Below are 12,672 nucleotides of genomic sequence, written 5' to 3' on the forward strand. Positions count from 1 at the left end.
ATGGTGAGCAACGGCTCTTTTATATCAACCTACATTGACTCTTTCCAGCCAAGCAACTATGCACCCCTTCCCAACAACGACCCCGTTCTTCTCCCCCGCGAATCCGACGAGGAAATCACAGCACATAGCTGCCTGCTCCCTTCCCTTCAAACAAACGCGGATTCTGGATTGAAAGTCGCTGAAGACTCCTTGTACACTTACAGTTATGGCCCTCCCGGGCTGTCTGGACTGTGGCACAACTACTACGCCTTCTTGTGTGCGGTCTTCGCGTCCATAGGCGGGCTGAGCTTTGGGTATGACCAGGGCGTGGTGTGTCCCAACCTTCTGCTTCATATACATCGATTAACTCTTCTTCTCTCCAGATTGCCAATGTACTTGTAATGGAGGACTTTGTAGGCCGATGGCCAATAACACCGCTGCAGAAAGGCGCTCTCAGTGCGTGCTCTACCTTTCGCTCATAACCGGCCCTTACTGTTTTCAGCTGCTGTTCTTGAACTGGGCGCCCTGATTGGCGCTCTCACGTTCGGAGTTTTGGCCGATAGATACTCCCGCCGACATTCCATCTTCATTGCCTGTGGTATGTTTACGGTAACCTCCGTCCGTCTAACTTCATATCGTCGCTAGTCATATTCAACATTGGCGCGCTCTTCCAAACATTCGCGCGAACACTTGCAGACCTTTTCATTGGTCGCGCTGTTGGCGGCATTGGTGTCGGCGCTCTAAGCATGCTTTCACCACTTTATATATCGGAAATCAGTACACCCGAAGTACGCGGCTCGCTCATTGCGCTCGAACAATTCTCGATCGTCCTTGGAGTTGTTGTCGGGTTCTGGATTGGGTTCTTCACGCGAAATAGTATGTGGTGGTCGTTTCATTTGACTCCATACTCAATTTCTCCTCCAGTCCCAGGTTCGGCGTCATGGAGGATTCCGCTTGGTGTCCAAATCGGCCCCGGAGTCCTTCTAGCTTTCGGGGCGTTGTTCCTTCTTCCCGCTTCGCCTAGATTGCTTGTGCTGAAAGGCAAATATGACGAAGCAGAAGCCAGTTTGGTCAAGCTGCGTGGTCGCGATGACGTGCTCACAAAGGTTTTATCTTGCTTCTTGAGGTCTGTCGCTGACCTGGCTCTAGATTGAGCTTCTCGAAATGTGTGTCGAAGCAGCCTTGATTTCCCAATCCAACTCGGATTCGCCCAAACCTGGTGCCCAGAACGAGTTTTCGGCGTGGCGGCAGTTGTTCTCCAAGAAATACCGCCCGCGCACGCTGGTGGGGGTTCTTATGATGTTCTTCCAACGCAAGCTACAGTTTCTTTTGCGTCTCTCCACTGATATGACTCTTAGAATGGAGCGGAATCAATGCATTACTCTATTATGGTCCCACTCTTGTGAAGAGTATTGGTCTCAAAGGCGAAACTATCTCGCTGATTGTTTCTGGGGGAATTGGAATTGTCCAGTTCATTGCTGTTGGACCCGCTGTCATATATATCGACCGAGTTGGTAATTGTCTCTTTTGCTCTGTTTATATATCCTGTTGACCCTGCAATCAGGACGCAAGCCTTTGTTAAGAGGTTACTTCTGCATCGTCCCCTATCCATGTAGTTAACGCGAAAAAGGTGGTAGCTCGTTTATGGCGGCCTCTCATCTTATCATTGCCGTCCTCGTCAGTGCTGAACTTCCTTTCTCTTATATAATGCTGACTGCCGACCAGGTAATGCAGTTCCAATCAGACTGGAGCTCGCATGCAATAGCCGCATGGACCGCTGTTGCGTATGGCTTTCTTTTGTTTCCGCCTCAGCCCCTCTGAAAACTTTCCCAGTGCAATCTACATATACATTTACGTTTGCATATGGCGTCTCGTTTGGACCCATTGGATGGGTCCTCCCGAGCGAGGTCTTCCCGCTGTCGATGCGCGGCCGTGGAGTGGCTCTATCAACTGCCTCCAACTGGAGCAACAACTGTCCGTCATTATGTCTACCGTGTTGCGTCTCATGACCTGCTTCAGTCTTCATCGGGCTCGTAACACCAATCATGATGGAATACTCACCTGCGTCTGCCCTTTCTTCTGCCGACATCACCGTCTACTGACAACTTCTCCAGCGGGACGTTCCTCACATTCGCCACAGCGTGCTTCGTGGCCTATCTGTGGGCCACCTATACGGTGCCGGAAACAGCGGGCGTGACGCTCGAAGATATGGACCGCGTGTTTGGCGGGGACGCAGGAAGAGAGGACCGCGTCAGGCGGAGAGAGGTACGTTGTTGTTCTGCGGCTTGACAGATGCTGATATGGCTTCTTCGCAGCTTGAGGAGGAGATGGGGCTGCGTGCGATGGTGATGGAGCTTGCTGAAAATAATGGATTATGACCCACATAGAATCAACTTGAAGGGGGGTTGATATTTTTCAGGTTTGCACATATCTGGCGCGAAAGACGCAGGGTATGAACGCCCGCAGGGCCGCAAATGACAAAGAGGAGGTTAGATGTGGTAATCTGGGAGCGTCAGGCGACACGCCTTGTTTTGACTCGGGAACTGGAGATAAACCCCAGATGTGTCATGTGATGGGTGACAAATTTTCTTCTCGACCACGACAACCACCTGGAGCGTTCCCAGCCTGCAGACACGTCGGCACCCTTATTGCAGCATCCTAACGACCTATTCGCCTCTTATATCACTCAGCTCAAGCTTTTCTGAGCTAGTTATAGCCGGCATCGATGTATCCGACCAGGGTACAGGTGGCGACGCTGACAAGCGGTAAGCACGAGCCTGTTCAAACAAAAGCAGACTCACCAAGCCCATAGGCAGTGCCCAGGCCAGACAGCGCGCGATCAGGCGCAACGCCAACGACGGCGGCTCAGGCTCATGGAGTAAGCGACAACGGGCCTGTCGGGTCTCAGGCTGTTTCCGCAGCGCAATCGTTAGCCTCTGTGGTTCTAGCACGCGGTAAGCGCAAAGATGGGGATGTGAAGAGTGAGAACAGGGAAGACGAGATCTATGGAGACAGTGAGTGGAGCAAGAGGGCTCACGCTGGCGCGAGGCGGATGGCCATCGTGCGTTTCCACTCCACCCGTGCTTCCTTCCGCTCTCATTCATTTGCGCTAGCCCGTTACTAGTAGAAGGGGCGGCTATGGGAACATCACCATGCCCGTGCGCTCGCTGCGACACGCTCGCAGTATGTAGACCCCGTCCCGTCAACACCCCGACTGCGATGAGCTTCCTTGTCCCTTTACCCCTCCCCGGGTACCGCGCGCGGCCCAGGTTGCATGGCAAAGGTGTGTGGCGTGCTCGCAGCGGGTTTCTAAGCTGACCGCCTTGTGCAGAGTGTTATTATGGCGCTGACGCTGAAGATTACGAGTCGGATTCAGACTACTTAGTCTTTGACACAAAACAATGCCAAAAGTCGACACGCATTGTACGGAACGTGGCCTAATCTTTCCCCTTACGCTACCCCCGCGACCAAAACTGTAATGCCTCAATGTATTCCTACCTCTACATCTGCCTATGAATCGACCTGCTTTCCAAAGACCTTGGTCTTGTCCACTGCGTCGCCGTCCGTTTCCCTTCCCCCCGGGTAATATCGCCACGCAGGCAACAAATAATACTCCGTTCCCGGCTGGTAGCTGCCTATCGACGCGCATAGCACTGAGAGGGGCTCAGCAGCAGTTCGCGGTAGAAAAAACAGGCCCCACAGGCAATCCAGATGGCTGCCGGAGCGAGGTTGCGCTGCAGCAGGACAAGACACCACGGCCATTGCTTAGTGCACTGCTGCATGTCTTCTGACGGCGCGCGGAGGAGGGGCCACAGGCCGGGGACGACGCCGCAGCAGAGCCAGAGGCACACGTGGACGTTGATGGTGCCAAACTGCAGCGGGTCGGGGCGCTCGGCGGGGCGGATCCTTTGCGCGGGGTAAAAGAAGAGCTATGCAGATGCGGTGGGCATACCACAGGGTTGTTTTGTAAACGAGGCATGATGCGTAGATGGGGGTGAGAATCGTGAATACCAATGGCACCGCTGGGAGACAGTGTCAGGGTTTGCGGGCGGGGGATTCGGGAATGCGGAGGACGGACCGAGATGTGTGTTCACATATGTGTCGTCGACGGCTTTGCCATGGCGAGCAATTGCGAAAAGGATGGGCAGCTGCGCCGAGGCGGTGCATAGGATGTACGACACGGCCAGGGCGCGCGCGACATCTAGAATGTGGTTAATCTACTCGTAGCCTTCAAGTTGTGGCGCTCACGATGGTAGAGTCGTGGGGACAGTGAAAGGGTGGAGGTCCGGGGGGAGAGCATGATGTGGGTGGGAGAAGGGCGGTGGACGACGGGCGCTAAGACGGGTAAGTACTCAGCCCGATCAAGTTTCAAGAATAACTCGACACTTGTAGTGTCCAGGCCCGAGCTATCTGAAGGCATCAGCGCGCACGCATTGCCCAAAGTAGCGGTCGTCTCAAAGACCATGCGCAGACGCTGATGCGCGCGGGCAGCGCCGACGACAACGACAACGGCGGTGGTGGTGGTGAAGTCAGAAGGGTAAGCGACGACCGGTCGGGCCCGTGACCCGACGGCACGTGTCGCTTATCAACTCTCTCCGGTCCTCTCACTTCCCCGACTCGGACCCGCCCAGCTGCACGGGCCACATGACGGCCTCCCGCTTCAAACAGCGCTGAATGCACGGCCGCGAACCCCGCAACAGGCCGCGCTCGATCGCTTGCCGGGCCACCGCTCAACGGGCAAGACGCGGAATCTGTATCCAGCATGCCACTAGGACTCCGTCCAGCCGTTTGCAGAGCGGCTCTGGCACTTCCTGAGCCACGCTTTCCGGCCCCACCGCCTTCAGAGCCCGCTAAATCAACGCTTGAAAGCAAAGATTTGTCAGCGCAATCTCGAAAACGAGCAGGCCTAGGACACCCACCATTTGGGCATCGCGAGCGGGATGGGGCGGCCAGGCTGTGAACGAGGGTGAGCATCTCGATGGCGGGGAGGGTTGAGGACGGTGCGTTTGTCGCCCGCCCATAGCGCGTCTTTTGCTAACTGTCAGGTTCTTGTAGACGTTGTCGAGCGCGCGCCTCTGTGGGGCGGTCAGCAGGCGCGAATGGTGATATTCGATATGTCACCCGCACCGTTTGCTGAGTAGTGGCCCAGCAAAATGAGGAGGGAACGGGCATGATTCGCATGAATGAGTGGGTCGTGGATTTGAGTCTGCGAGAACTCGAAGGCGCGGACAAGCGAGCGCGGCTGGCCGGTGAGTACAAGTCAAGGGCTGAGAACGAGTACTAACCTGGCTTGCTTAAAGGTCTGCGAACAAGAACGGGGCTATAACAAGGTAAGCGTTCAAGACAATGGTAAGGATGTGAAGCTCACCTTGTAGAACGCGTGCATGTCGAGCTTGGAGGTTGCATATATGTCGGATAAGCGGTAAGCACAAGAGTCTTCAAACAAAAGACTCACCAAGCCGCAGTGATGCCGACCCTCTGCTTCAGCCCAAGTACAACTTGAAGTCAACGGCCAAAACGAGTACTAGTACTTGAAGGTTTGCGAATGACATTGGCTTTCGAGCGGAGGTCGAGGGCCTATGCAAGGTAAGCAGACATGTTCTGGATGGAGATTGGACTTACCCTCTTCTCCAGCTTGTGGTCGGCGGGCACAACGGCGATGACAGTGGGGACAAGCAAGAACGGCGCTATAACAAGGTAAGCATTCAACAAAATGGCGAAAATTTGAAGCTGATATTTGAGCAGGACCGCACAAGGCGCTTGTCGGGTGGAAGTTGTCAGTAATATAGTGGCGGCTTCAACGAGTCGGACCAGCGGTAAGCACAAGCGCCTTTAAAAGAAAAGACAATAGACTCACCAGTGCCACAAGCAGTGATGCCGACTCGCTGCGCCAGCCCGAAACAGGCCGCGCGCGCATGGCCAACGACGGCGGCTCAGGGTCGTGAGGGGGTCGAAGCTGTCTACACTGGTCTACGACACTGACTTACTGCTCTAGCCGTTTGTCAACCTAGCGAAGCACGTTTCCCGTCCCCGCCGCCTTGAAAAATCTTCAAATCGCCGCTAGAAATAACGAGGGATCTCGACAACAAGGAGACAAATTTCCACGAACCTTGCACAAGACGGCAACGTTGCCAACGCCAGCTTCCTAATACCACACCCGACTGCCAATCTGACTCAAGCGGCTTGTCGAATGCAAACTAACACAACTCAGCATCGTCAAACGCGGCAAGACCACACGAAACACACCTTGCCGACAATGAGAGCAGTTTGTTTGGCTCGCAACGAAGAACCCGCCATCGAGTAAGTCAACGTTGCGCCAGTCTATGGTAGTATCAACTGTGCTGTCTGGTTGGCATAGTCAAGACCACAGGCAAGTCAGCGATACAAAACAACAACTTGAACAAAAGTCGATGCGTATCGTCCGGACTGTGGCCTACTACCTAGTCGGACTGGTCCTAATCTTTCCCCTTACGCTACCGCCGCGACCAAAACTGTCATGCCTCAACGTATTTCTACCTCTACATCTGACTACATCCGCCTATAATTGAACTTTTCCTTTTGACTCCGACCAAATACTAGTAGAGCCAGTTTACAAGCAACACAAGGGGCAAAGAATTTCCTATAGGATGACATTACTTGAGACCTGTTCTTCTCTGAGGATGCCAGCGCTAGCAACATGCGCCATCATCCAATTCGGCACTGTTATCCCCGCTTCACGGACGACCTGCCTTTTCACGGGGTGGACTTCTCCGAGCTCGAGCAGCCGTGGCGTATCGCCGTGGGACGCCATGGCATGGTGGCGGATGCTCGTCGCAGCACAGAACACTAGAATCTTGTCAACCACGATATCTCCAGCCGTTCTCAGAGTAGAAGACGTCCCACACGCGACGGTGATGGCGGACGGCCCCAGGTTGCTCTGCACAACGACGAGACACCACGGATACCACTGCCACCGTTCAGCGCACTGCTGCAGGGCTTGCGGCGGAGAGCGAAGCAGAAAGTACAAGTTGGGCGTGGCGCAGATGATCCAGGTGAAAGCGTGGCCCTTGAGAATAAGGAAATGCCGGCCGGCACGGGACAGCGTTTGTGTGGGGTGGGGCAGCTCGGCGTATCTGATCCTGTGGACTGAGGATAAGCATGCTATTGATGCAGCAGCTCGGAGCCTGAGTGCAGGTGAACACACAGGATTACGAGGGTATAGAGCAGAAGCAGCGCGTAGAACAGCGTGGCGAACTGGACGGCGTTGCCTAAGAGAGAGAGTCAGCTTCTGGACGGGGCCACGCCCGACTCGCAGAACGTTGACGATTCACGAACCTAGTCGCCAGAGTCGCTGCTCCACATCGTTGTTGTCGAAGACCATGTCTTTGGGGAACACAAACAGGGATATGATGTCGGGCAGCCGCGTCGCGAGCGTGCATAAGACTACGATCAGAGCACGCGCAACCCCTACAGTACTCCTCGTCAGTATCAGCTACCGGAGAAGAACAGTACTGACGGTGGTAGAGACCGGGGGTCGTTGAAAGCTCGGTGAAGCGCATGCCAGTGGGGGATGAAGAGTAGTGTGGGATGGGAGTCGGAGCTGGAGCTATATACTAGTGATAGTGACGACATGGTGAATTGGAGGTTAAGAATAAACTGTGTCACCGGTGACCGGACTCACCCCAGGCGCTGACCTTGATCACCTTCCATGGTAACCGTCCGTTGCCTGCCGCCGTTTTGTGATGTTTTGAAATGAAATATCGTTACTAATGGGCAAAACGACTCGGAGGCAAAACGAGTTTTAAACGACCCAAAATTGTTACTTGAATGGTATGTGTCGGCGGCAGACAGCACAACTCACCTGTTCGGAGTGTGAACAGCGCCAAGGCCGCTAGGGAATACGGAGTCGAGGGGCACAATCTGGCGTGCACAGCAAGAAGGCGTCGAATCGTGTCAATGGACATTCTTTTTTTTCAAGATGCGACAGGCTCGAAGTCGATGATTGCGTGGTGGTACTTCCAGCAGATTGAACTCACTTGCATAAGAGTGAAGGTTCTGATTAACGGTCTTCATCAACGCATCTCGAGAGTCCTTGATTTCATCCACGATGCTCCACATATCTGTCGGTGGCACAAGCACACAGCGCTCAAAGATGCAGGCCAGAATCTCGATTGGAAGCTGGCGGATAGGCGACGAAAGGAGGCTTTTGCACTGAGCTTCATATAAGACGGCTCGGGCACGTTCTTCCTTGGCCGTCTGAACAAGTTCTTCGAGCTGAGCAAGGTGAGCGTCATAGTCGGCAATGGTCGCAGCCACCGCATCGAGTTTAGTGGGAATATCCGGAGGGGTTGGATGATTTGAGCGAGTTATGGAGCGGAGGTTTTCGATTTGAGAAGCAGAAGGCAGGCCAAGTGCCTCCGGGCGGAACGAACACACAAAGCAGTTTGTCATGGCGGTTAATGGTGGAAGTGTGATCCGTGACAAATTCCTCTTCCGCCCCTTCACCACAGCCCTTCCGGCCCTGGGAGCGCTTCCCTCCCTTCTCCCTACTCACATACTCATCGTTCACTAGCCACACGAGCGGCCAGGTGTGTCTCATGGTTCGCCACGCAACGTTTCACTGACTTTACTCCGCCTCAGCGGACTCTCTTTCTGCCTTATGCTGCGGCACTAGTGCCCCGACGAGCGATGGGCGCAGGCTCTTGTGGGTCGGGAACTCAGTGTGACGTGTCTGGATCGTGAATTGCTGGTGATAATGGTGCGTCGAAGCACGACCTTGTCTTCCTCTCTTTCGTTGACCCTCTTTCTGCACAGATTCCCTTCAAATCCCCGTCCGATGACTACAACGGGGACAGTACATTCAATCTCGCCAACTTGCAAGTCCTGTGCTGGCAGAAAATACCCGCAGCTTCCATGACAAGGACCAGTGACGCGCCGACAGCAGGTGGAGGCCTCCAACTTCCTGTGCAAGGCGGAGTGGAGGGAAACGGGGAAAAGCGGGACGACCTGGGGAAAAGCGAGCTGTCGGTGGTTGTGGTGCGTTTTCCGGCACTTTCTCTACTGAATTGCATTACTTACTCCCTCTTCCTGCTCATGTTACCTCAGCCTATCCGACTCAGTCAAGCCCAATGACAAGAATACAAGAATATCTGTGTCGGAGGAAGAGCTTTAGTTGGGAACAGCTAGTTGTCACAGCCTCCGAGGACCTGGCTGCGTCTCAAAAACCCACAAGCAGCCAATAACCTGGCAAGACATTGCTCGTTCTTCCCCTGTGCCAATTCCAAACGCCAATCTAGTAGCCTATTCGCTCCCGAACTAACTGTCGAGCCCTCGAAAGCGATATCAACCGACCGTGCACGCAATTTCTCCCACCTACTCGCAACATTCCTCCCCATCCACACTCACCAGATTGCCTCGTCCAAAAATGGAAGTCACGTGCGCGACATCCCTTCCACAGACGTCGAAGTATTGCCGCGTACGCGCCACCTAGCGCTATATTGACCGTATCTCCACCTCCATCACACTCTCCTTACGCTACCCAATTCTTTCCGCCCCACTATTCGACGCGCTAGGTCGTTGTTAGACGCGTTTACGGCGCAGTCTATCCGGACGGCATGAGCTTTGTCAGAAGGGCGAGGAGCGAGATTTGCGGAAACACAGGTGTATACTCCGACTCTTTGGATGAAGAAGAGGATGTTAGGCATGTCTGGAGGGACACTGTCATTAACTTGGCTGTATTAGCCTCGCTTCTCGCGCAAACTATCGACGTCAATTCGATCTTCCTAACCCTCAATAACCTTCCGCACCATCACCGCTCTCCTCAATCAACAGGCCTGTTCTAGCGCCGACACCATTTGGCGACACCGTCCTTCCCTCGAGGTCATACCGTCCAATCCAAAGCTCATATTTGGGCCTGCAAGGCCGTCGTCAAGCCCATTTATCAGTGTTTGCGTTGGCGCGACACAAACGACATGCTTCGTTGACATCTGTAGCGAGCAATTGGTCCTCCGCATGACGCTCTCGAGGGCTATATGTCGCAAGCTTGAATCTAGCTGGACTGGACACGGGGGAATTATGTCGAGCAAACCGTCTTTCAAGCGTACATCAGTTATTTCTCCGGCTTGACTACCACACATGTGCTTCACTGTCCTTTCCACTTTGTGTTGCCTACCTCACGTTTGGACTTTGTATCTGTGGACTCAAATCCAAATCTTCTTTCGTTATGTTCCTCCTTGCTTATATTCACTTTACTTAGCCTTGCAAGGACATCGCCTGGAGATGAGATGGCCCGAACTCTGAGGAGCCTGAGCATATCGTGGTGTAGGGCCGCCGCCCACGCATACGACTTTGCGGCTCATGGCCTACGCCTCTACCCATTGCAACTCATATCTTATTCGACATTATTTGCGCCGCTCAATCACTTCCAGGTACCGCAATCGGCGAGAAGGGCTTCGTTGACACCGTTTTCGACAACGACCACATTTGCACTTTGCATCCATCTTGCAAGCCACCACTACCCCAGATCTTTGCGTATAACCTCGCCCGTCTGGACCCTCCGGCCTCGCGTTATCCCTCTGCAGTCGTTTTGGACCCATTATTGCTACTTCCCATCTCGATCTGGGCCACAAGTCTGAGCCGCACAGTTGTCCCGCCATGCTGCGTGTCGAGGAAGATGCTTTCCGATTTGCTCGACAAGCAGAGTGTTCTGCAGCCGATTGGGGCTCCGAGTAAGTTACAAGGACACAAGTTATTATCTAGCTTGTGCAAACTCTCCTCTAATGCGCTTTGTATTCGAAGATCATGACATATGGATGTGTAGCGTAGTAAAAAACAATGAAATAAAACAAATAATGACAAAAAAAACTCGGGGATGGATGAGGAGAGGAGTATTAGTGTCGAAAGGAATCAGTGCGAGTAAGTAGCAGGGGTCATCGCTGGGTACAATTCCATCTTTGCTGCCGATACAGCTGGTACTGTATGCCCCGAGATAATGGGGTTGGCCAACCCGCAACACATCGTCTAAGCGCATGTTGATGCACCGGAAAAGAAGGTGGGCCCATCTTCTCCGGCAAATGCAGTCCTCCCTCGCGTTGGGGCAAGGAGAAGATTTGGTGGAATATGGGGGCAAGGAAACGGGTAAGGAAGGGAGGGATCGGAGAAGAGGAAGCCGAACAAAAGATTTCTTCATCCTGGTTAAGTGTAAGTAGAGTCGGACGGAGCAAGTAACTCCTCACACATATGCTAATCCTTCAAAATGCGTGAAAAATACCATCTCCCAAATGCCCCGCCACCCCGAATCACCTCACCCGACGCGTACGTCGACATTCGATAAAGAAATATCGACCATCCCCGCCAAACGACCGCAAGCGAAAACGTGCTGAACAGCGGCCTCCGCCTTCGGATAGCAGGCCAGAAAGAACTGGGTGGGAGCCGAGTGGTATGGGACGCAAGGAGAAACGCTCGCTAGAGCAATAGCTGCGGTGCTGCGGGAGATATCTCGTAGTCTTTTCTGGAGGGCGGGTGCACGTGACTTGCCATATCTGGACGAAATGGCCAATCGGCCGTGGGGGGTGGTGCAGGCGTTGACGAAGCGGGAGAGGAGCTGGCGCTAAAGGAGGGGGTGACGGTTATGTTGCTTTGGAGTGGATCTCGTTGTTGTTGTAGCTAGATCTATGGACGACGTTTCAGACAGAAAAACTGACATGAAAAGTGGCCTGTACCTTCAAACGCGCTTGTCGCGCGAAAATGAGGGGCTGAAGGATATTGCGGTCGGCCATCGCAGTGGCCTTGAGCGGATACAGGTTGAGGATACATATGTGTCGAGTGGCCAGCGCGAGAAAGTGGCGACGTATGACTAAATGGTACGATTCTGCCGTCGGACTAGCTTCTTAACCAAAAACGCGATGCTGTGGCGAAGGTGAAAAAGGTATCGTGGCTAGAGAGAGAAGCTGAGCACTAGTACTTAGTCGACGACTAAACACGCACCCATACTGCCAACTCTCTTCTCCATGGTAGGGTATGAAGACGTTTTAAGAGCCTTCCCTGGAAGGGAAGACCGGGGAAAACGTCAGCGCGCGTGTTGAAGCAGGAGAGTGAGGTTCCACGCACCTAGACCCGTTTGTCGCCCGCTACCGCCCCAAACTCTGTCGCGTCACGGCTGCTGGCTGCAGACGAATGTGGTGTCCTCTTTTGCTGGAACTACTCAGTTGCTGTTGTAGTCGTAAACGCGTGTTGGAAGGTGGCCGACGTGTAGAGCGGACGGTTGCGGCTATGGCAGAAGTCAGCCTTGAATACAAGCCTACGCGAAGACACACGTTGCTCCATTTCCTGACCAGAGACCCATTTCGCAGGCCTTCACTCAACGCCCCGCCCATCGTTGTGTTGCTCTGCACATTGTGTTGGCAAAACAAGCAGAGCATGCTAGCCCACACGACTGGCTCAAGCGCTTGCCTCCTTTGCGAAGAACAGCCGTCGTCCGGTCGGCTGGCGTCCCTGGCCTTCGATTTTGAGTCAGAGCGAGTGGAGCGCGCGGGCGGTGGACTGCAATTGCCTAAGGAGGTGGGTATGAATGGTGGTGACGGACAATAGAAGAAGAAGAGGGATCTTACCGATGTCGCTCGTTCTTTCTCGCAGTCGCCACCAACGCTGATTGCGCGTCCATTTTGGGGATCTGTGTACTCCAAAGTGGTCCAGCACCGTGTAGACCCCTTCGAG

The 12,672-nt window shown here is 53.9% G+C and overlaps 2 protein-coding genes across 2 annotated transcripts; one reads left to right on the plus strand and one right to left on the minus strand.

The window, feature by feature from the left end:
- On the plus strand, nt 1-2,357 carry MIND_01420600 (MFS domain-containing protein; the record flags this gene model as incomplete). The annotated part of the gene is made up of 14 exons (XM_037370593.1): nt 1-3; nt 49-309; nt 363-435; nt 482-577; nt 625-855; nt 904-1,085; nt 1,129-1,312; nt 1,338-1,493; nt 1,544-1,564; nt 1,610-1,660; nt 1,705-1,953; nt 1,999-2,044; nt 2,094-2,244; nt 2,295-2,357. 14 exons carry the CDS (start codon nt 1-3, stop codon nt 2,355-2,357), a joined length of 1,767 nt encoding a protein of 588 aa, XP_037212974.1.
- Nucleotides 2,358-3,489: 1,132 nt separating this feature from the next.
- MIND_01420700 (uncharacterized protein) lies at nt 3,490-4,909 on the minus strand (the record flags this gene model as incomplete). The annotated part of the gene is made up of 8 exons (XM_037370594.1): nt 3,490-3,632; nt 3,680-3,885; nt 3,932-4,001; nt 4,058-4,180; nt 4,228-4,314; nt 4,366-4,385; nt 4,442-4,840; nt 4,899-4,909. 8 exons carry the CDS (start codon nt 4,907-4,909, stop codon nt 3,490-3,492), a joined length of 1,059 nt encoding a protein of 352 aa, XP_037212975.1.
- Nucleotides 4,910-12,672: the final 7,763 nt, after the last annotated feature.

Source organism: Mycena indigotica (assembly GCF_014461135.1).
Source record: "Mycena indigotica strain 171206Taipei chromosome Unknown Mind.scaff0019, whole genome shotgun sequence".
NCBI classification, from domain to species: Eukaryota; Fungi; Basidiomycota; class Agaricomycetes; order Agaricales; family Mycenaceae; genus Mycena; species Mycena indigotica.